General features: G+C 36.0%; 3 protein-coding genes across 4 annotated transcripts; 1 reads left to right on the forward strand and 2 right to left on the reverse strand.

Moving 5' to 3' along the window:
* The first annotated feature begins 5544 nt into the window (after positions 1–5544).
* On the forward strand, positions 5545–6460 carry LOC100249271 (probable calcium-binding protein CML46). Its single transcript, XM_002283687.4, has one exon. The coding sequence runs from the start codon at positions 5743–5745 to the stop codon at positions 6337–6339; it is 597 nt and encodes a 198-aa protein (XP_002283723.1). The 5' UTR covers positions 5545–5742; the 3' UTR covers positions 6340–6460.
* A 966-nt stretch (positions 6461–7426) lies between these two features.
* Positions 7427–10001, reverse strand: LOC100245627 (transcription factor MYB117). Of its 2 annotated transcripts, XM_010662774.3 has the most exons (4): positions 9485–10001; positions 8852–9370; positions 8188–8742; positions 7427–7756 (listed from the first exon to the last, which is right to left on the reverse strand). In XM_010662774.3, exons 2-4 carry the CDS (start codon positions 9366–9368, stop codon positions 7617–7619), a joined length of 1212 nt encoding a protein of 403 aa, XP_010661076.1. In that variant the 5' UTR covers positions 9369–9370; positions 9485–10001; the 3' UTR covers positions 7427–7616. The 2 variants fall into 2 exon arrangements, with proteins under 2 accessions (XP_010661076.1, XP_010661075.1); XM_010662773.3 differs by having other exon boundaries at positions 8852–10001.
* A 5350-nt stretch (positions 10002–15351) lies between these two features.
* On the reverse strand, positions 15352–16914 carry LOC100244103 (expansin-A10). Its single transcript, XM_059742664.1, has 3 exons — positions 16641–16914; positions 16232–16520; positions 15352–16126 (listed from the first exon to the last, which is right to left on the reverse strand). Exons 1-3 carry the CDS (start codon positions 16765–16767, stop codon positions 15820–15822), a joined length of 723 nt encoding a protein of 240 aa, XP_059598647.1. The 5' UTR covers positions 16768–16914; the 3' UTR covers positions 15352–15819.
* Between the last annotated feature and the right edge of the window lie 6713 nt (positions 16915–23627).

The raw sequence follows: 23627 nt of genomic DNA on the forward strand, positions 1-23627 counted from the left end.
TCTAAGAAAGAAACAAGTAAGAAGCCTAGCAAAGATAAGTTTTACTATAGTAAGAGAGGAACCTATGGTAACTATAGGATGAATGAAACTAACCATCCAAGACACGTCCAAAGAAGAGTCAACAAAGATGCCCAGAAAAAGGTAGATGCCCCTTTAGACGTCAAGCCAATTATTTGTTTTAAGTGTGGCAAGGTTGGCCACTATAAAAAAGATTGTAGGGTTAAGCAAAAGATTAATAACTTAAATGTCTTAGAAGACTTAAAAGATATGCTTTGTAAGGTAATGTTAAACTCCACAAATTCTGAATCAAGGATTGATTCAGATAATGAAGATGATATTAATCAACTAGACAATAGTGGTGAAGTTTCTAGCCAATCTTCTAGTGACCAAGAAGAGTGTATTAAGGGTAATTGTAATTGTCGTCCTAAGACTATAAATGTCATAAGCTAAGATAAGGAATTTATCCTAGATACTTTAAGGAAAATTGAAGATGAAAAGACTAAGCAAGATCTTTATGAAGTATTTAAGAAATCTGTTGTTAAGCCAAAAGCTAAGAAGATTGTAAATCCTTATAACCTTAATGATATCTTAAACAAGTTTGACCAACAGTCTCCCAATGAAGTAAGCATTAAGGAGCTTCATGATGAAGTAAGGCAGTATAGAAAGGAAATTAAGGATCTAAAACATTTCACAAGTTTAGGTCTCTCAGATCTCTAAGGACAAACCAATAGGATCATTAAGAATCAGGATGTTCTAGAATCTTCACAAGTTAATGATGATGAGACAAATGCTTTTTTGAATACTGTTAGTAGGGTTATCTTCCAAAGGTGGGAAGTCTCTCTTACTATAGTAGTCAAAGATAAATTTGTCTTTGACATTATTGCTTTGATTGATTCAGGTGCAGCTGAGAATTGCCTTTAAGAAGGTCTTGTACCTATTCAATTATGTGAAGAGACTAGTCAGTCTCTATTTGGTGCCAATGGCAAAAGGCTTGCCATTAAGTATAAGTTAACAGATGTTCATATCCGTAATCATGGCATTTGTATTAAGCAAACCTTCATCCTTGTTAAGGACCTTAAGGAGAAAGCCCTCATAGGAATCCCTTTCTTAAGCTCTATTTATCCCATGTGGGTAGATAACCAAGGTATAAGAACAAAGCTCTTTGATAAGGAAATTCTTTTTGAATTTGCAAATCCTATTGTTCACATCACTTCTTGTGATCAAGAAATTAATCTTGTTGGAATAGATGTTCCACCTAAGTTTTTAGGTACCCAACCTATTCATGAATTCATTATAAAAGATATTTTAAGCATTCCTTTATGCATTTCAAAATTTCAAACTGATATTTTGAACCAAGGATTTTTAAAAGTCGTTTTCACATCTACGAAAACAATTAAGTATATGGCTTTTAAGTATGATTTAACTTATTGGATTATTTTAAACCCTAATTTTCAAATTAAGTTTATCAAAGGAGAAAATTCCATTCCTGATTACTCAACTCGTGAAATTTACAGGGTTCACGAGACCATGGCCCCTAAAAAGAATACCCAAGCTCCTAACCAGAAAACTCAATCCAGTAAAGCTCCTTCTCCCCATAAAATGCTATGGAGTCAACAAGTTGAATTTGAAGAAAAAACAAGGCTTCATTCTTCTAACCCTATGCCTAACAAGATGATGACCTTGTACTATGATCCTTCGGATCTAGCTAATCTAGTCAAGGCTACCCAATACCTAATTATTTCAGGGTTTCAGACCTTCAAGCAAGTTACTAAGGCTAATCCCTCTCAAAAGGAATTAGCATCAAGCTTTTTTTTTTTTTAAATAAGCAAATTGTGGTGGCTGCCAACCCCACACCTATTTTAGCAAAATCAAGATATTGGCAAAATGATTTAAATCAACCTCTTTTAGTCATTGAAAGAGAGTTTTTCTTTGAAAACCCCAGAAAGATTGCAGCAAAAGCTTTTCATGAGAATTTTCATTATCCCTTTAGTGATCTTTTAAAAACAAGAGAATTTTATGAGGCAATCCTTGTAGAAACTGTTTCTATTAAAATTAAGCATAACGTTGATAAGTTCAGCAATTTGGTTTTGACATTCTCCACCTGCCATATCTATAAGATTCTTACTGTCAAGCAATGGGGTGGAAATCCCAATTTTTCAAAGGAATTCTCTGAACCATCAAAACAAGGATTTTTCAATTATTGGGATTATCAAAGAGCATGGTTCAATGCTTTCCTGATCCAGAATAGGGACTTTCATCATTCATAGATGTTCTATTTTCCATCTAAGAATCAGTTTTCCTCTTTCCTATTTTGGTTCCACAGTTGGTCGACTTATTTTGGTCCGTCCATTAAGATTCTTCCTAAGCCCATCCTGATGGCTTTGAGCTATTCAGCAATTCTTTTGTTATCCCCAAAGAACTTTCAGTTTTTCCCCCTTTATTGTTTTTTTTCAGTAAATTTGGCCTTGCTTGGATAGCCCAGTGAGACTACATTATCATTGCAAATGAATCAGCGGTCTTTCCAACTCTTGAAAGGACCTTTAAAACTAAATGGTGGGATGCTTTGAAAAATGATGCATCTATTGATGCAGTTAAGCAATATTTCCTCAAGAACCCCACACAAGCCTCAGCCAGTGATGATATGTCACAGTTTCTCCTCAAGAAACAACAGTTACAAGTCATGCTAGCAGCAGCAAAGACCCCTCAAGATTTCCAAAAAATCCTTGAAGAAGGAAGCTCAAGTTTTTCCCAAGAAAACTCTTATGCATAATCAAATGATTCAACAAGCTTCCTTCTAGACAATGGTGATGACTGTGAAGGAATTCTCCCTCCAATAAGAAAATCCAAGTAATCATCAGCCTTATGTCTTTCCAACAGCGAGAACATCATCCAGCTAAGCAGTATCAGCACCAAATGCATCAAGCATGTGACTACACAGTCCAAAGCAACCTGTCAGCCGTCTTCTCAGCCGAAAGTAAGATTCTCGGTGAAAAAGTCTTAAGTGCTACAGTAGAAAGTGTCTTTTACTGTTCAATTTTCACTATTCACTATTCAAGCACGAGATTACTATTCATAGTAGTTAGTCAAAAAGCAAACAATACTTTGTCCCCTGATTGGTACTGTTTAATATTCTCTTTTTGGCTATTTAAGGAGGCTTGATCCTCATTTGTAAGCATCATTTAACTTTCATTCTTCTTCTCTTTCAAGCTTATGTTCTCCCTTCTCTCTTCTTTCTCTCTCAACATGTAAACCTTCCAAGCCCTAAGCTTTCTTCAAAGCTTTCCTCCCTTCTCCCATTGTAAGATATTCATCTCCTTATATACTTATGTTTTATGTTATACCTCCTATGATGGATGGTTTTTAAAGCTATGTAAATTTTCAAGTTTTTTTTTATGTTTCCAGTTTACCTCCTATCATGGATGATTTTAATTTTATGTAATTAAAGTTTGTGGTTCCTTCTCTTTAAATTTCTTATTATTTATCTTGTGTATTTTCTAACTCCTCTTATTTGTTTTGAATTTTGGAATAATTCATATTTTCAGTGCATATGACCTTGTCCTGTGTGTTATATATATATAGGTGGAATAGCATAAATTTTTGTGATTTTTTTTCATAAAGTATATATTTTAACTTATACTGAAATATATATTTTATATTTAATAAAAATTTTATAATGTCAATATTATCTATTAATTATGATTTTGGGTTCGAATTCAAATTTTGATCCACGATGGAAATAAAATGTTAACTCTCATTAAAAAGTTAGAATTTGTTTGACAGTTATTTTTATAAAATGTTTTTAGCCTTTTTAACATTTGAAAAATTTTATCATTGAAGTGTTAGAAAGACTAAAAATAATTTCTAGAATTATTATAAAACACACTCTTAATTAGATGACAAAAAATTTGGATGAGGTGGCTTGGCCAGAATTCTAATGTTTTGGTAATTCTAACAGAAGCCCAACCTTATTTGAACCAACCCACCAAACCAGCCCATGAGCTGTTTTGGTTTCTCAGTGATGGGCCAACTTGTTCTATTGCAGCCCAATAGTAGGGTGTTTTCTAGCCATTTATTGTGTTTAATTAATTACATAAGTGATTTTGAATAGAGAAAAATAGGTGTTTCTTTTTAAAATTATTTTTTATTATGTAGGAAATTATAAAAAAACAAAAATAAAAATAAAAATTGTTGTTTATATCCAAATACTAACATTTTGTACAAAATGTTATCACCAAAAACAATTAAAACTAGAACTATTTTTATTATGTAGAAATATATTTTTTTTCTTCGATATTTTAATTCTAACATAAGTAAAAGTCATTGGAAGCCCTTTCACATACCAAGAACCATAGACAAAATAAAAAATAATATTTCATTAATAGTATGAATTTGGTAGAAATATGTAAAATTGTCCCCCTAAAAGGATTATTTTGGAATAAATGGGAAATAGTTAGGAGATGGTTTCGTAACATCTAAGTTGATATGAATTTTCATTTGTAAATAGGGTTAATTATTTTGATAGAAACGTGGAAAAGAAAAAAATTAGATTGACTTGACAAAATGAACAAGAGAGAATTCTTAAAGCTTTATCAAGGAATGTTGTAATCTATACTTCAATGAAAAGTGATGATGGAAGAAATTTTCCTTGTGTTTCCTTTCAAGGAAGCCGTTGTGATAGCAACCTCATCAAAGGATCCCTACCGGCCGGCTTCCACGCATAGGGCAACGAATTCCAAGCCCAAAAATGTGAATTGAATCAAGGAGAGAATAAATAAGCCCCCTTCTTTCACGTTTCAGAGTCTAGACCCCATTTGACATGTTTTGGAAGATTTGCAATGGTTTATTCCATCTACACTATTATTATGATTTTACATATTCCAACAAAGATACATGCCCATGTTTTTCCACTTCCACTTATCTTTTCAATATGGTCAGAATTTTCCAAAGACCACCTCCTTTTTCTTTTTTTAAAATAAAAATATTTATATATTACTTGCTTATCCATAAAAATAAAAATTAAAAATTAAAAAATAAAACAAATAAGTAAAAGGGCTTGAGAAAACAAATTATTTTGCCTATGCTACTTAATAATTTTAAGTGTGTATATTGAACTAATATCTTAATATGGTATTATATATTCGTCGATCTATTATCTAATAATTTAAGTTTTTAATTAAAATTGGTATCTTAACAAGGTATAAGAGGTATGATCGATGATCGATTACAAGTCTTTGATACCGCACATATATATCTAATATCAATGGTGAAATTGCCTTGGTCAAGGCAAAGAAAATGTATCCATGCAAAAACGAAAGAAGGGTCAATCATATGTTGTTTCTCCCCACATCACTTGGAGATTCCTGGCAAAGACCAAGTAACTGCACAAGGGAAGACCAGTAAATGAAAGGCGGGCCAGCCTGCCTCCAAACCTGTGTCCCACATGGGAAAACAAAACAAAGGATATTTCCTTGGGCTGCAGGAGTAGAGAAACTTCCTTTGACATTTTCTTAAGTGACCATTTCTTGTCATGTTGTTTCCAAGCCCTTTTGCTGCAGCCCGCAAGCACTTTCCCCACCTCCTTACAAAGGCTGACCACAATATTCTTGGTGGCTTCAAGCTGAGGCTAATCTCAATCCAGTATAAATATACTCCCCTCCTCCATCCTCCATATCATATTCATATTGCTCTGAGTGCCTTTTGTGGATATTGTGAAGTACCTCAATTAGAAGAATTCAGTACATAATGGGGGAGAGATCATCACCAGAAATGATCCAACCATTTTTTTCATCATCTATATTGGATGATATATTAAGATTTGAAGTAATCTGCTTGTGGGTCACAATAATTCAGGGGTTTTTCTCAAGGTCTATGTCCTTCTTCCAGTCCCAATTCAGCTTCTTCTGCAACACAGAGCTTTGGGCTGAGAGGAAGAGCCAGGACTTTGAGGTGCCCAGCAGGCCACTTAGCCAGAATGTAAAGGTGGATGATAGAAGCTTATGCAGAGAAGATATGGAGACAGTGATGGAAAGGCTGGGGATTTGTTGCAACCCGGAGGGGGAAAAGCTTCAGGAGAGACTGCGTCCTGAGGAGCTAGCAGGGTTGTTTGAGGAGAAGGAGCCTAGCTTGGAGGAGTTGAAGGAAGCCTTCCTTGTGTTTGATGCGAACAGGGATGGGTTTATTGATGCAAAGGAGTTGCAGAGAGTTCTTCTCAATTTGGGCTTCAGACAAGGAACTGGGATTGAAGATTGCAAGAAGATGATCAGCTCTCATGATGAAAATAGAGATGGAAGGATTGATTTCAATGAATTTGTAAAATTCACAGAGAATTGCCTCATCTGAACTAACAAATTCATCCTTTAACTTTTCTTTTTTCTTTTTTTTATTTATAATATTTGTTCAACAAAATTCTTATTATCATATGGAGAATAATAAACTTTACATGTTTAGTTTCGGTTTTGAATTATTATGCTATCAATTTGACCTATCCTTGGTCCCTAAACCCTAGATTACTTCTAGTTCATTACAAGGCAAGGGTTTTCCAATTCCAACCCATTTATGGCTTTTATCAAAGGCCAAGAAATTTGTGCTCCAACTTACTGGAAAGAATAATTTTGAGAAGCCAATTAATGGCTTCACCTTGAGGTCACCTAAACACTCACCTTCCCCCCTTGATGAACCCCTCAGGAAGAAGGGTTAAGCCCAAATTCTTTTCTGTTTTGGGTTCAAAAGGAGTGATGGTTTTGGGTTTTGATTTTGGCCCAACTCAAAAACCCACATGCTAAGGAATGCCAATAAAAAGTTCCTATCAAAAAAATGAAAGCCAGTCAAAAAGCATCTTCTTAGAATATTCAAATAATGCTTTCATATAGGAGGTAAAGCTGACCCAATCTCAAGTAATGAATGTTAATCAAAAGACATTTTTCTTATTCTTAATTTGAGTCCACTTCAGTAGGTGGATGTCAACTTGGAACAAAAGGTGATACACCCTCTGAAACCTGTCCAAGTGTTGCATGGATTTTAGAGGAGATCCTGGTGTATGGGACCATGTCAACCCACCCACTTCACAAAGGGTACTCCTTTTTATTTTATTTTTTCTGACAAAAGCATTCAAATAGTCTGGCCCAACACCCATGTGATGGGCATGAGTTGGGAGGACAATATGGTGGCGAGAGCCCCTTTGGAAGAGGCTGAAGATATGCCACCATCATTAATGCATGGGAGAAAGTTGGTGCTCACAAGTAAAACCTCTGCCTGAATCTTGCAGGCCCATGAGAAGGGGATGTTCAAAAGGTTCCCCTCCACACAGAGATAAGACTTTAGAGCATTGCCCAAATCAATATTATAAAGAATACTTTGTTTTGGGTACTTCTTGAACCTAGACTAATCTATATAATAAAACAAAGGAAGAATGAGGAACATGAAGAAGTGATGATGAAGATAAAGTTTATTGTTTCAGCTTTGGAAATGGTTTCTTGTGGGAATGGGTACAAGGAAACAGATGATGATTTTCTTTTTCTTTTTTTTTTCTTTTTTTTTTTCTTTTGGGGGGAGTGTCACCTGTCTGAACTACGTCTTCTAAATCTTTTTTTTTACTAGCTTTTGGAAACTCTTTTCCTTCATGTGGCTCCTACTCCAAGGAAGTCTATAAATGGTGGTGATATGGTGGCCTCAAAATGGGTGTTTGCCATGTTCTCTGCAGCTGATGTTGATGATGATGGTTCACTGACTGAGACTTGTGATGTTGATGCAACAGAGTCTGAGAAACAACAAAGATACACTATCAATGGCCCATTCACAAAGATTTAAAAAAAAAAATTTCCAAAAAAAATGCTAGAAATCCACAAAAATTTAGAACAAAAAAGAGAGATTTAAGAACGGTTCCTCTGTCTGTTGTTGACACTTAGAAAGACAAAGCAAGGGAAATATTGAAAAAGCTAGTATTTTACAGGGAGAGTAATTTAAGTGTGTTAAAAACCAAAAAGCCATACAAAAAGCTAATCTTTGCAGCGGAGCATGATTGAAAATCCAAGAAGGAAATGGGCAAGCATGGACACCAGGAAAGATAAAAGGATGTTGGTGGGATTTAAAATAAGAAGCCAATGAGAAAAAGCACAGAAACCCAAATGCACAAACAGCATATATATAGCATAAGAGAATGTAGGCAATGGAGGGATCAAAAGGACAAACCAGAAAGGAAATGAAAAGGTGTCTGGCTTGGACAAGGTCCAGTGTGGTGAGGAGGCAACATAGTGTTGCTGCTTGAAGAAGCACCCACCAACCAATCACCACCACCACTTGACACTGCTTCTTCACTACTGGTCATGTGGGAGCCATTGATAATAGACCCACCACCACCCATATGAGCTGCAAATGGGAAGTGGTGAGAAGATTTGATGAAGTTGTTGCCATTGCAGACATTGAGAGAGTTGTGTTCAGTTCTAATGGATGTATCTCTGCACACATAGCTCCCACCACCCACCTCCAACTTTTTGTGAGCAGCTTGATTCATCTTTCTCCTCCTATAAGCACTAGACTGCTCTCTGTATTTCCTTGCCATTATAACATGCCAGTGATTTTTTACTGCATTATCAGTCCTTCCTGGGAAGAGTCTAGCAATCATGGCCCATTTGTTACCATACCATCTATGAGCTGCCATTAGCCTCTCTTCTTCTTCCTCAGTGAAAGCTCTTCTATTGATTCTTGGGTCCAACTGGTTAAACCATCTTAATCTGCAGCTCTTACCTTCAATCAAACAAAAGGTTATAACTTTACAAAAGAAATATATATGGGTAAAACTAGTTAGTTGTATTCAAAAGAAGAAGCTTTGGGGGTTTGCTTCAACTGAACCTACCTGATCTTCCTTCCAACTTCTCTGCTATAAGGTTCCAGTTCTGTGGGCCATAAAGAGCAACAAGTTCTCTGAGTTTAGAGTCTTCTGCAGGCCTCCAATGCCCTCTGGCACATAGCTTTGACTGGCCACCATCTAATCCAGAGCTCTCATTTGGTCTCTCTTCATTTAAGTTGATGCCCTTGTTGATGATTTCCATGGCAACGCCACTGTTTTCCCCAAACCCATCACTGGTTTCAGACCCCTTGCCATCTCCACCACCACCCTCACTGTTCTGGGTGTCATCCAAACTACTGCTGCAGTTCCCCATTAATGGAAAACCCATGTGCAGCCCCCTCTGATCAGAACTCTTACAACAGTAAGCTCCGTAGCTTGGGCTAATGGAGAGAGAACCCATGTCCTCAAACACTCCCATTGATGAAGAGGGAGAGAAAGGCTTGTAAATATGACATTGTTTAGCCATGCCATCGTTTTCTTGGTGACAGAAGGTGCTGTCTAACTGTTGCAATGTCACATTCATGACTGGAAAAAAGAAAAAATAAAACAAAATAAAAGAAAGTGGAAGAGAAACCAAGAAAGAGAGAAAAGAGAGGGCTTAAGGGAAAGGAGAAGAGTCGCAGAGTGAAGTGAAAAAACCTTAGAAGCAGCTAGCACTAGTGTTGGTTTTTTAACAGAAACCCACACGACTACGCTTCCTTCTCCTCTTTTCTCTTCTCTGCCCTTCACTTCTTCACCACCCTGACTGGCCCTGACCTCTATTTTGACTCCATCTGAGGGCTGCAACATCAGAACCACCTCAAAGTACGTGATCCCCACACCCATTACACCCACAAGAAAGTGTGGCTCACACACCTGAAAAGCAAGTGGCACCTCCATTTCTTGTGAAAGATTCTCTTTCTCCACTCCCACGTGTGGTGTCATCTCATGTCACGTGTGAAAGGCTGAGGGAAGAGGCTGATAGAGCCACCACCACAACCTCCACTCTTACTCACGCCCCCTTCTGATCAGCTCTGAGTCTCAGGGCTGTCCCTCTCTGGGTTGGCAAAAGAAGGGTACTGTGAGAGGCTGCAAAGGTTGGGGACTGCAAAAGGCTTATATACACCAATTGAGAGTGAATGGCAGGAAATAAAAGAGCATGACAAAACACCTTCTGTCACTCAAACCCACCTCAACAATAATAAATAACATGTAGCTTTCAGTCTCCATCAGCCCATCTCTCCTTTAGGTTTGGGTCAGAACAGAGGGCTAGAGCTACCCTAAACCTGGGGCTAATCAGTTAACCACCTGAAGGGGACCCTACATCAAATGCCCCATAAGGGCCGTAACCAAACTAGCAAGGCAGCAACTGCCCCTACATTATGCATTTTTTCATGTTCTTCCTACAGGGTCATTGAGCCTTGCCCTTAAAAGGTACTCCAAAGTCCAAACTTCTGCATTCAAGTCATGCTCAGTTTAAAGTTTAAACCACCAACCCATCTTCATAGATTTCATTTTTCTGATTTTTGGACTACCCCACATGGTTGTTCTGCAGGATAATAAATTTCACTTTTGTCTTGTTTGTTTTAGTGTGAGTATCTCACTCATACTGTTCACAAAGTGAGAGATATTGCTCCCCCTTGTTGGGTTTCTTAAAGCAATGTGAGAAGATTCAAGCTTTTTATCTGAGATAAGATATAACTTACTGCTTCTCAGAAAATCAGAAAATCAGAAAAAGAGAAGTTTTCAAGTCTGTTTAAGTGTCCATTTTGCACAAGATTTTATTAAAGGGATGTAAGAAGATATGCATTTAAGAAGTAATCTTGGAAAACCTCTCCATGGGGTGCATCACTTTCCATTTCCTCCTGTATTTCCCTTTCTGTAACACAAGTCCTATGTTTCCTTTCTTGTACATTTCCACTGTTATTTTCCAGCAAGACCATTTCCAAGGTAAAAGAAAACATGGTTGGTAACTGCTAATTAAAGCTCCACAGAGCTCAAAATAGTAAACCAACTCCTCAACAACAGTAAAAGGATTGGCACATCTCAGATTCGCAGGAATGTTTTTTAGCTTCCACTCACATTTCCTAAAAAATTTCACCCCTCGGTGAGAAAAAAAGAATAGTAATAATATACTGAAGTTCTCATTCTCAGTTTTACCTCCTCTGACCAAAAGAATACCATTGCTCTCTACCTAATAAATAATTTGATTACTTGGAATTTAATTCTCATATCTTATAACTAAAGTCTCGTTTCTTTGTATCTTTGTATCCAAAAATCAATTAGTATTCAACAATCTCTCTCCTAATATGATATTTATATAACTTAAACCTGGCATCCTTTTAACTCTTATACTAATATTAGGATCAAACTTTGAAAATCAATTAATGTTCAATGAGAGTAGGTCAAACTTTTATGACATTCAATATCACATTCCGCATGTTTCTTTTAAGAGCCATTATTTAGACAATCTATTTTCAAACTTAAGATCAGACACCCAACACTTAATAATTTGTTGGAAGCTCTAATCACATAAAGAGGATTTAGATGCAAAATGGGATACAAAGCTAAATAAAAACTATGAGAACTTTCCTCAGGAGCTAATTTGTTGAAAGCTCTAATCACATAAAGGAGGATTTAGATGCAAAATGGGACACGGTACTAAATAAAAACTATGAGAACTTTCCTCAGCAGCTCCCACACTATTAGAGTTTGATTGGATTATTGCTGTAATTCTCCTTTTCATTTAAAATCTTATTGGTTTCATGATCATGTCCCAAATTCTAGTCAGCTTTTATTTATTAGAAAGTAAATGATAGAAAATATAGAAGTGGAAGTAGGTGTGTTTTTCCACCTCAACTTCTTTTAAATGGAACACATCAAATCCTCCATCCTTATCAAATGTCCCCATTCTCAGTCCACAAGCATTATTAATTTTAACAATAGAAAGTTACAGTGTCCTCACCAAAACTGTCAAAGCAACATGTGATTTTGTTTTCTTTAAATGGGGTCACAAAAAGCATTTAAGTATTCGAAGTCACAAAGCTTGTATCTTTGCACTGTTACTTGTACATTACACTAGACCAGGTCAAGGACACCACACAGCTATCAACAGTACAGAACTGCAGAGTCACAGCTCCCCCCCTAGCAGATCAGAGAGAGGGGGGGGGGGGGGGGGAGGAGAGGGAGAGAGAAAATGGGGTAAATGAGAATAAATCGATGGATTGCAAATGGGTTTCCTGATTTATAATAAAAAACTTATCTAGAAAAGGAATGAAACAAGGGTCATAGACTGATATGATAGACTACAACATTCATACATAGGTGATAATTAAAGTGAGGGTATAAAAAAAAAAGGAAAAAGAAGAAGAAAGTGTATGAGAGACTTGATTGTTCTTTAAAAACAGTACTATCAAACATTAATGGGATTAGAAAGGTGGGTTTTGTGCCACCTTTGTCCTTTCCATGTACAGTACAGATGTAGACAAAGGGGAGGAAAGGGAAAGTGTGGTAAAAGTAGTGAATTCCCATACTGGATAAAAGAATCTGAAGCAAGTAACTAATGGTAGAATTCTAATGGCATTTCCATCCAAAATGTCCATTCATTCAGCTGCTACCACAAGTTAATTGAAGCACCCATCTCATAAATTTTTTGGTACTTTATCATAGTTTGAGTCCATTGCTGTTCACTTCTCTTAAATGGACTCAGTTTTTATGAGGCAATTGAAACTTTGCAATTTGATGGGAGGGAACACACCCATGAAGGGGGGTTAATCCCCTGGTTATATGAGTCCATCTCTCTATCCTACACAACTTCAATACAAGAACCGGTCAAATCAGAAGTTTGATTTATTATCAAAGGGCACCATGTAATATTTGCTTATTTGTTTCTAAATTTTTTATACCATATTTGTGTCCAATAATTTGTTGGGGCTTATAGTTTTCATCCTTTCAGTCAAGTGCTTATTCTCTCTTTGTAATTCATTTTTGGTGCATAAAAGTTGTTCATAAGTTCGAAAAATGGGTTATTCAAATAATGATTCTTAAAACATAATCGAAAAATATACTATCTTATAAAAAGTTTAATCTATTCTTATTGGATATCAATTAGTTTGTAGATAAAACGGTTAAAGCCGAGTCCAATAATTAAGCCAAGAATGATAGTCTTGGGCCATGAGAGCGTAAAAAAAAAAAAATGATTGTTAGAGGTGCAACAATGCCGATATTTTGAAGAATTCTACTTCAATTACTTTCTTGTCATTGTTCAGCCCCCCAAAAAAATGCGACAATAAGGCAAAATGAACTCATCTCATTCCGGAGCCTCTATGGGCAATGCTTTCTAGTCCTACTTTCACCTTTTTTTCTTTTTCTTTTTGGTGTGGTCAGCCTTGAATGAGGCCCACAATATCAGAGTAACCCAGCCCATAGGTTGCCCAGCATAAACTTCAAAGACCAACCCATTAAACCTTGACTGGACTGGACTGGACTGGACTGGGCTGGCCTGGCCTGGGCCTCCCATGTCTGTAAAAAAAAAATGGATCTTATCCTTCTAAATATACAACTGTTTTATCTTTTTAATTAAATTTTCCCTTCAAAATGGATCCGACTCATCCTCATATGAGAAAATTGTTAAGACCCCTAATCACCCAACAGACTAAATTTTTTAGTTTAATTAATAGTTTAATATGATATCAAAGTTTGACGACACAAGAAACATCGAGTCTTACCTAAAATAATTCCTAAATCACCCTTTTACAAGAAAAAGGATATATGTTTAGAAAATTGCCACATTCCAAGACCCTACATTTAGAAAACCTGACATCAATCAAGGAGATAAGGAGATGAACCAGGGCAGGTTTATGTAGACTTTATCCAACTTCTAGATAAACCTTTAGGCCCTTGAGGATTTTCAACATTATGGTGGCCATTGTTCAGACGCAAGCTCTAATGCGAACCATGATTTCCTCTGCCAACCATGGTGTCTCTTTGTTGATTTTTTTTTATATCGAAATATATATATATATATATATATATATATATATATATATATATTGTAAATAGACTATTTTTTAAAATATTTTTGAGTTAGTTTTAGTTTTTTATAGATTTATAACAACTGAAAAATATTTTGAAAGTGTTTGTAATTCGCACAAATGCTATTCTTAGTATTTTAGTTCTCAAAACAAAAAAATAATTAAGAACTATTCTTAAAAATTATTTTTTAGGAATAAATTTTTAAAATGTCGGGGAACAACCCTTATATTGCGAAAAGTCCCAATTGTTTTGAAGAAGTAGGATAAATAATCTTAAATATTTGTAGGTGTAGAGGACAAATATAGGTTGAATGAGCAGTTGGGCACCAACCCACAATTCTCTATAAGCCATCATTGCTTGACTGTAATTGTAACCTAACTAACAAATGGTCCAATAAAATGACCTCATGCTATGGTCAATCAGATAACAATGCAACCCGTGAAGGATCACAATTCTTTTTCTCCACACTTTCTCTACATTGCACCCAGTCAAATTCTAGGCAACCAAACAGAAAAGGCACCCATGATCAGCGGAGAAACTCACTGCTGAATTGGTGAAAGAAAATCCCCAGTTGAAGCCAGCAGGCGCATGGACTCGGTGACATTGCAACAACCATGCAACAATTTGGAGTGTTCACAGCTTGGCCTAGATGCTGATGCTGCTACTAGGCTGCTGTCTCTGATTTGAAAGAATTTAGTGATTATGCATTAGACAAACGTCATAATAGCACTAATTAATCAAATCAGCAATAAGGTTATCTGATTAACATGGTTGAATCATTAAGGCCTAGTAAAAATGCTGGCTACTATGAGGGAGATTGGTCGCCGACAAGGTGAAAACATGGATATAGAGAGCTTGGAGTATCTGCAGACATGGAGAGACGAGAGAGGGCGAAGGCGAAGCGTTGAGACGTCTTTTTCACACGCCATTAATGTAGTCGCGGCTTTTTATATGCCACTTGGTCGGTCTCATTTACAGATGAGGGTCACCAGCTGATGTAAAGTCCAATTTGAAAGGACAAGCGCATGCCTATAAAATGTGTTTGAATGGTTAGTTTACCTCTAAACTGTGAATTCTAAATTGATCTGTAGGAAAAAGAATCAAAAGATCAGGCACTGTCCATCTATGAATTTCTTGTGTCTGCTTTTCCTTCTGTGATGGTTTAAATCTCAAAAGAAAATCACGGTAAATTTGAGAGAGTGCTGTTTTGAGATCTCAATCATAAATGGCAACGTTGGTTTTTCATGAGAGGGCTGCAGATCCAACAACTTCCGAGAGGATTCAACAAAGAAATTAATGAAACTTCCCCCCAGAGAAGTTGCATAGCAGATAGATGAACCCAAACATTTATGTTTATGTTTCTCTTTCCTACTTGTTCCTACCTCATACTTTGTCGGTGTATCCACCTTCAAAATTCTATGAGACGTTATTTGTCAAAACACAACACATAAATACTCCTGATGAGTAGGTAGGGTTATAGCAAGTTGAGAAGATAGATAAATCTTTGAAATATCATTAACCAAATTGAAGATTTTCACTTTCACATTCTCATAATGGCTCAAGTACAACAAAGTCATATGCATTACAATGACCTCACATAGACTAAGCAAAAACACTCTTTACTAGAGCATTTAGTAGGGAACATTTACTGATAATAAAATTAACGTCTACCTCCTCAGCAGTGGCAGGGGCTTTCAGCACAAAGCCAGCCATGAACTGCAAAAAGCCACAAGCAAATTACAATGGAAAAAAGGGCCATTCAAAATTGACCCTTTTCATTTTTTACATATATGAAGCTATTTTACTATACATTTGCTTTATCCAACCTTAGTCTTTATGCCATACCCTTAGCTTAGGCATATAAATATCAGCATATATATATATATATATATATATAGCAATCTTTATATTTATTTATATGGTGAAAAACCTGCTAAAAGTTTTTAACTTAGTTTGATTTTCTAGCGGAATTGGCCTCCAGTGTAGGTCTGGCCAAAGGACCAGCCTGCAGGGGCAACATTGTAGGAGACTATGGCGCGGCCATCGCTGGTGACTACTCTGAAGGAGAGGCTTTGGCCATTGAGGTAGGAGTTGCTTTGCCAGTTTTGGCCCCAGTTCCTTGACATAGGCTGCCAGGCAGTTCTTGAACCCTTGATGGAAACAGCATGGACATCGCCGGCGCCCCCCACGTTGGTGACGAGGACAAGATTGAAGTAGGAATGGCCATTGACGGTGAACCTGATGCCTCCTGATTTTCTGCAGGAAACCCTACAAAACCCATGAAGGAAGAAGCATTGTGAGCTCGCCAGTAAAGAGAAATCAGTACAAGAAATGCTGGAACGGTGAATTGGGGGCAAATGGCAATTGGCATACCTTCTGTAAGCGACAGGGACAATCCCAGCTCTGTACTGAGCAATGTGTTGGAAGACAGGCTGAGAGAGATCAAAGTGTTGCTGGGGAGGATCACACCAGCCTCCTGGTGGGCAGAAGTTAGTGGCAGTGACGACAATGGTGCCAGGGAGGCACCACTGGGGATCATTCACACACCTAAGCTCAAAACAGGCGCCACAGCTGAGGCCATTGTTGAAAAGAGCTGTGCTCAATGCTGCAGTGTTGGTCCCATACCCCTGGCTGTACAGGTTTCCATATCCACAAGCTCCACCTACATAAGACAATTGCCAAATACCAATATTGAAGTGACAAAGGGAGCAGATATTTATCCTTATGTATGAAAGTCACACCAAATTTATTGATTAACTCAGTTGTGTAAACTGTAACCCACCCATTGTCCCAGAAGCATCACCACCTCCATAGAAGGTGGCATGAGCATTAATCCAACCACCATAATACCCATTCACAGCTGAGACCATTGAGAGAATGCCCACCAACAGAAACCCGAGAAGAGCCATTTTCCTGCAAAAAGGAAATCAGATAATGAGCATTTTCTTGACATGCTACTGAAGTTGACCATTCTTTGAAGTGGGCGAAGATAAGAGTGGAAAGACAAGAAAAGGGAAAGAGAAGACTAATGGAGGAGGATGAACCTTGTTGAGGGGAGTTTGTGAGGAAATGGAGAGGGGGGTTTGAGGGGAATAAATAGATATCAGTCAACATCATAGATGGCTGATCATCTGACATCTTTGAAGCGGTTGGGACCATTGAAACTGCTAAGTGTAGTGGTTTTGAGGCAGTGATATGTGGAGAAAAATTCATATTTATGGGGTTGAAAGCGGACTTGTGGGATGAAACCGCGTGGTTTTGTAGCTGTCCATTTGGGAAATCTCTTCAATCCAAAAAGTGGGGCACAGAGTGAGAGATCAAAAGCTCTCTCTCTGTTGCCAACAAGTAACTGCCCCAAATGTATGGCCACCCCTGTTTTCTTGGCGACAAAAATGAAACATAGAAGCGTCATTTAATGAATTTCATTTAATATCAAAGAAATTTATTCAAGTAGAAAGAAGTGTTTATCATCGAGATTTTGCAAGATTACTCATTAACTTATTCTATAAAAGAAATCACATGATCGTGAAAAGATGCTGCTATGTCCAACCACATCCCAAAAACAACAAGACCATGCCATTATTTGTGAAAGGGCAGAACTGTTATCAATTGAATTTCCTACACAAGAACAGAAACTTACAGTTTCTCATTGTTTTTCCCACATGGCAAACGGAAACTTCATATATAGGAGCAGTTTAGAAACAAGACATTACTGCTGTTCTGGCTGAATATCAAAAGGAGGTAACTTCCTGTAGACTGTTGCTTCCCCATGAGCAATTCTACTGGTAAAAAGGATTCATGAAAGTTTCCTGTTGATATTCAACTCTAGTATTCCGACATATTTTTACTCAATTGGTATCTTGAAATTAGGCACATTACCCCCATTGAATTATGTGACTATGGCTTTCATCCTAGGCTAGATTGCAGCATGCAGTAATATGATGAGAGTGAAAATTAAATCAGGAAAAAGAATAGGGCCTTGAGACAATGAAATCTTAAAGGGCACTAGAGTCCTAGACAAGGGTGTCATAGCTTTTTTTGGGTGATAGGAGATCACCATTGATCTCCTGGCTTAATGACAAGGATTTGGGTTCTTCAACATTGATCACCCTGAATTTGTTATGCAATGTATGCCACTGTTGCAAGGAAAATGAAGTATCTACACACTGTAGTTTGTTGCCTTACACTTTCTAAAACTTGAAAACTTCTGATTCTGCAGTTGATCTTTCAAAAATTCTTAGGCTAGTTTTGGGGAAGTATTAAGAAATATATCTATCTATATATATATATAAAAGAGTTAAATTATTAATTAACCCTATATATATATATATATATATATATATATATATAAGCGTTAAACTATATAAATATAATCAAAATTGGTTAAAAATTTACTTGTTTAAACTCTATATAAAAAAGTTAAATTAAATGAAATGAATTTAAAATATCATATAAAAATAATTTATTAATTTTAAATCTTTTTATTTTAACTTTCTTCTTTTTTCTATTTTTTTATTTTCTTTTCCTCATATTTTCCTTCAAATTTTCTGAAAACCAATCATAACATTAAAGATCATTTTACGGGAATCATATATACATTCTTATACACCATTAGACATATGGGTCTGTGGCCTATTTCAAGTTTTGTTATACATAAATCCCCATTGTTAATATTTATCTTTCAAGTTACATTATACCGTTTGTAAACTATATTAGCATCCATGTCAAACTCCAATTCATTCTTAAGTTGATCTAAATGATTCTTCCATTTCATTCAATCAAATTCTTCATATGCATACGTGATCTTACCTCGGTCACGAAAAGCAAAATTCTAACAAAATATATGTAATAGATTCCTCTTGATTGTATAGATATATTTTTAAATCATATTGAATTTGACTTCAATCATATAATATTCATATAAAATGATATTAGCTTCAATCTCCATGTAACAATTTGTCAATAACAAACACCAAGACCATCTATAAAACCGAACATAAGATTTTATTATACCTTCCTCAGGGTGGATCAAATGGTTTTGATTAATTCAAATAATTCACCAATATGAGACATATATTCTGCAAGTTGTACAACTAATTAAGTTTGCAAAAATTTTCACCCAAATTTTATTTGAAGAAAACTACCATTACCCAAAAGCTTAAATTATCATGTTCCAAGATGGAGAGACAAAGAATGGATCACCCACAAATGAATGAGTGAGCAAACTACAAATCTATCAATTTACTTATCTTTCTTTGTTGGAAATTGAGTAAAAAGACAAGGGAAGCTCCACATTGGGACCAAAGTTATAATACTATATTAAAACTATAAATTGAGCCAAAATCTTTATTATTAAATGTTCAATCCCAACAATTTACATCAGGTAATTCTCACAGGATGGACCCAAGGGAATGATAATTGATAGGTGACTCAAATTAAACATCACCCCCTTTATTACCCTGGAAGGTCCAAAAACATCAGTATTGAAAAGGGTTTTGCACTTTTGCTTTTTGATGGACATAATTCTTGGAAAGGATTTTGCTTCTTTTTTTTTCTTTCCTCTGGTGGTCTCTTATCAATGTTCCTGAGAGTTGACTGATAAATAGTCAGTTGCTGCTCTCTGAATTCTTGAAAATGAAATTACCCTCCTCCACCTATCAATCATTTTAACTTAAAATTAATATTACACCCTTTTATACAAACACGTTCTGGTCATAATAACTTAAAAATGTTATCCACGAGGAAAATAAATTATTTGATAAAATTTAAATTAATGACTTATGCTAAACAAATCAACTTTTTAAAAACTTAAATTATTAAAAAGTTGATGAATAATATATATTAACCATATTGGGGCTTTGGACAGAAGGATGTGGTCTTATATCATCTGTCATTTTTCATAATCTAAATAAATAATCCAATTTGGATCTACGGGTCTTATGATTTTAAAATAAACAATTCCTTTTAAATATCCAAAAACTTAACAAAGAACAAAAAGGTATAAAGATTTGATTAAAAAGGAGATAGAGAGACAAAAAAGTGGTTTTGTCCTGGAATGCTTGGATTTCATGGAAGCCCGTGATCAGGGGAAAGCCTTTTGCCCTTGCCTAGCATTCAGAGAAGAAAAGACATACAAATAAAAAGGTGAATATTTGGGACTAGATTGAGTGGGACATAGTAATAATTCACTAACTACCCCCTTTTATGAGAAATTTGAAGGCATTATTAGATTTTTGTGATTTTAGTTACCTTTTGGGTCTTGTAAAAGTAGTGGAATTTCAATTGGAAAAGAGGGAAAGAGCAAAGGCTGATGAACTTTTGAATTTTTTTAGGGTTTGCATGAAGTATCCAACACAAAAGTATAGGAGGAATATTGTCTTAAATTTACTTATTATAGGCTTATTATCTAACATCTTAAGTTTTAAGGTCAAATTGGTAATCTAATATGATATTAGAGTTAAACTTTTTTTGTTCACACATCATGATCTTCATTGATTTTAACAATCCACAATATTTCTAGGTGTCATGGTCTTATTACTTGACATGATATCAAGATCACGTTAATCTTGTTCATCAAGGTCTTTAGCTCAAATTAATAAATTAATGTAGTATGAGAACTCTAAGTGATTACAGGTGTCAAGCTCAAATCTCTGTCTATCCATTCCTCATCTATTTATCTATAATCCATAATTTACGGTTAGATTCTACTTTAACAATGAGCAAGGTATTGGATACAAAGTCCTCCATCAATGAACCATATGAGGATGATACACAAAGGGGAGAATTGCAAAATGAGGTTTGTGTTAGGCTATAATGGAGAGCCAACTGTCAAACACACACTTCACCATCTCCATCTCTGTCCCTCTCATCCAGCTTGCCTTGAGAGCTCCACAACATAACCCTATTTCTCATTAAAAATCATAACATGAGGGGCTTTGATTTTCAGGGCATTTCACCCACCAACTCGACCTAGTACACACATAGGAAAGGAGGGCCAATGCTCTTAAGCAATAGTAGCTATGGCCACTGTGCCACTGTGGAAAATGACCCGTCCCCCTTGATCCTAAGCTGTGAGAAGATGCTGTCATAGAAAATGACCTTGCCTTGGGATTTTTAGTGAATTGGATCAAACAAAAGGGACCAGAAATGGACTTGCATCCATCATGGCTTCTATTTGGTACATATGAACAATAATTCATTCTTGCATCTGCACATGCCTGCTGGTTTTGAGCATAGGAACAAGTACTTCTGAGAAATTGTTCAGTACTACCCATAAATTCTTGTGATTTTTACAGGTCCTCTGTGAGCAATACTCTCATGCTATGGACCATCCACCACCACACATCAAATGTCAGGCTTCAAATTTCACCCTTTATTTCTCTATCTAGAAAAAGAAAATGAGGAAAAATAATAATTTACATGAAAACTTTTATGGGTTTAAAATATATAAAAAAAAAAAAAGGGCACAAGTAGGGTTCTAATATATGACCCTTGATACTAAATACAGGGCCATAGGATCAGTCTTCATTTGAATGTGGTCTGCCCACCCCCCAACATCAGAGAAGCATTCTTCTCTCTATGAATAAGATGTATTTTGATGTTTAAAGAGTTAAATGTGAAGAAAATTTTCTTTGTTTGGGATAACAACATGGACCATACACTATAAAGATGACAACCACCACCAAAAGGGGGGCACTACATACTTAAGTAGGCACATGGGGAGTAAAGTAGAACTGTTGAAAGATGGACCCCTATAAAAATGAATAAAAAATATTAATATATATTTATTTATTTTTATTAATTGTACACATAGTAACCAGAATAATATGATTTAGATATTGGAAAAACTAAATTCCAAAAATATCTTAATAATTTTCTTTAAAAAAAAAAAATTTGAAAGAACAAATGAACAAATAGAAAGCAAGAGATTGTTCAAAATCATTGAGACTTAATATAACTCCAAATTTATCGATCTTTAAATATTTGACATGTGTGTAATGAAACCAGGGTATTTTCTAAAAGAAAAAAAAAAAAAAGGAAATTTAAAGATCCCCTTGAAAGAAAGATGTTTGTAGTCTCGTAAGTAAAGATCGAGGAGACATGGACATTGAGAAGTGGTAACACATTTTGATAAGAACATCAAGGAGTCCAGCTCTCTATATATCACTGTTGACGTAACATCGAGGAGACAACAACACATGTGTTCCCTAATGATATTGACTTGAGTTTTCAAAATCAAATTCTCCGATTCTCGACTATTATCTTCTTAATGTCACGGATTTTCATGTAATAATTCATGAGCAACCCACCACCCAACCCCCCTATCATGCCCACTAAACTTTACCTTCATAAATACCAATATCAAGAATTGATTTTTGAAAAGTCTAAAAGAGAAAATCCCCTTTCAATTGATTTCTACTTCCATTTTTAATTAAAGCTAATAACCCAAACCAATTGCAAAAGCTATAAGTGAAGACCTACATTTCCGTTTGGATTTACTTTCTATTTGACGAACCAAGTAACGCTTCACATAGAGGATTGTCATCACTCATGAGTCATGACACAACACAAGGCTATGGCAAAAATTTGGGCTAATTTCATTTAGCTACACTTTTTTAAAATAAAAATAAAAACTTCTATGTAAAAAATAAAAGACATATTTTATATCTTCAAAAATCACTACCAAAAACTTGCCACAACACCTATTTAAATGGAAGAAAAAAAAAGAAAAAAAAAAAGGGTCTCACGTATTCTACACCAGAAAAGTTGAGATATTTTTCTAATGATAGGTGTTCATAATTGTTTGTTGAATTTTAAAATAGTACATTTGTTTACTGCTTGATTATTTATATTATTATTTTTTTTAATCCTGTGTGTGTAGTAAACAGGGTACATTTCAGAACCAACCCACAGAGGCACATGGGAGGTCACATGGCTACAGTGAATGAATTTATAGTCAGAGCTCCGAATATCTGGCCCACCAAGTCCCTCATCTTTCAATTCAAGCATTTTTCAGTAGGTTACTTTGGGAAGGTAAAGACAAGGGACAACCCCATTTGGATCCATTCATTGAAGAAAACGCCTTCTACAATGAATATATGAACCATTCTCTCTCTCTCTCTCCCTAACCAACTCAACACCCTCTCCTTCATGGAATAGTAAAATCTAAATTAATTTCAGCACTGCCCAAGTGGTATGTTAGACATATGTCACCTCCAGATTACTCTGCCCATATAGAATGTCCAAAAGTCTCCAGTAGAAAGTGCACAAACCTTTTAGGAAAAGATATGTGGCTGTCTCTATATGGGCATGGACCCCAGAGATCTCATGTGAGATTCTAAGGGTACTGTGATATCCTCCTTTTTCATTCAGAGACCCAGCAATCTCCAGGGCATTCGGCTTGTGGCTTGTGGCTTGTGACATGGCCAAGCAATAGAGCCACCTCTGTTTGTCACCAACTAAAAGGCCTTCAATAATCAAACTTTAGGAGTTAGCAGAATAATAGGAAAGCGATACGTGTAATACGTGTAACACAAAGTTGTCATTTAAGGCCACAGTAGAGATGCCAAAACACATTATTTGTCACAAGAATAGCTACCAAGAACAGCAAAGAATAGGCTTCAGTGTTCTCAACTTTTAAACTGCTACTATGAGTTGACATGGTAATTTTGGCAGCTGGCATGGTAGGAGAAGCACCAAGATTCAATCCAGTAAAAAAGAGAATAAGAATGAGAATATGTACTTGAACAAACAATAGTCTCTCCCTGTG

The sequence above is a fragment of the Vitis vinifera genome, chromosome 14 (assembly GCF_030704535.1).
Source record: "Vitis vinifera cultivar Pinot Noir 40024 chromosome 14, ASM3070453v1".
NCBI classification, from domain to species: domain Eukaryota; kingdom Viridiplantae; phylum Streptophyta; class Magnoliopsida; order Vitales; family Vitaceae; genus Vitis; species Vitis vinifera.

Coding starts and splice junctions, on each gene's coding strand:
- LOC100245627 (XM_010662774.3), bottom strand. CDS start 9,368: ATGAATGTGACATTGCAACAGTTAGACAGCACCTTCTGTCACCAAGAA. Junction 8,743..8,851: donor GAAGTTGGAAGGAAGATCAG/GTAGGTTCAGTT, acceptor GTTTGATTGAAG/GTAAGAGCTGCAGATTAAGA. Junction 7,757..8,187: donor ACCTTTTCATTTCCTTTCTG/GTTTGTCCTTTT, acceptor GTTGTTTCTCAG/ACTCTGTTGCATCAACATCA.
- LOC100249271 (XM_002283687.4), top strand. CDS start 5,743: ATGGGGGAGAGATCATCACCAGAAATGATCCAACCATTTTTTTCATCA.
- LOC100244103 (XM_059742664.1), bottom strand. CDS start 16,767: ATGGCTCTTCTCGGGTTTCTGTTGGTGGGCATTCTCTCAATGGTCTCA. Junction 16,521..16,640: donor TGATGCTTCTGGGACAATGG/GTGGGTTACAGT, acceptor TGTCTTATGTAG/GTGGAGCTTGTGGATATGGA. Junction 16,127..16,231: donor GTCCCTGTCGCTTACAGAAG/GTATGCCAATTG, acceptor TGGGTTTTGTAG/GGTTTCCTGCAGAAAATCAG.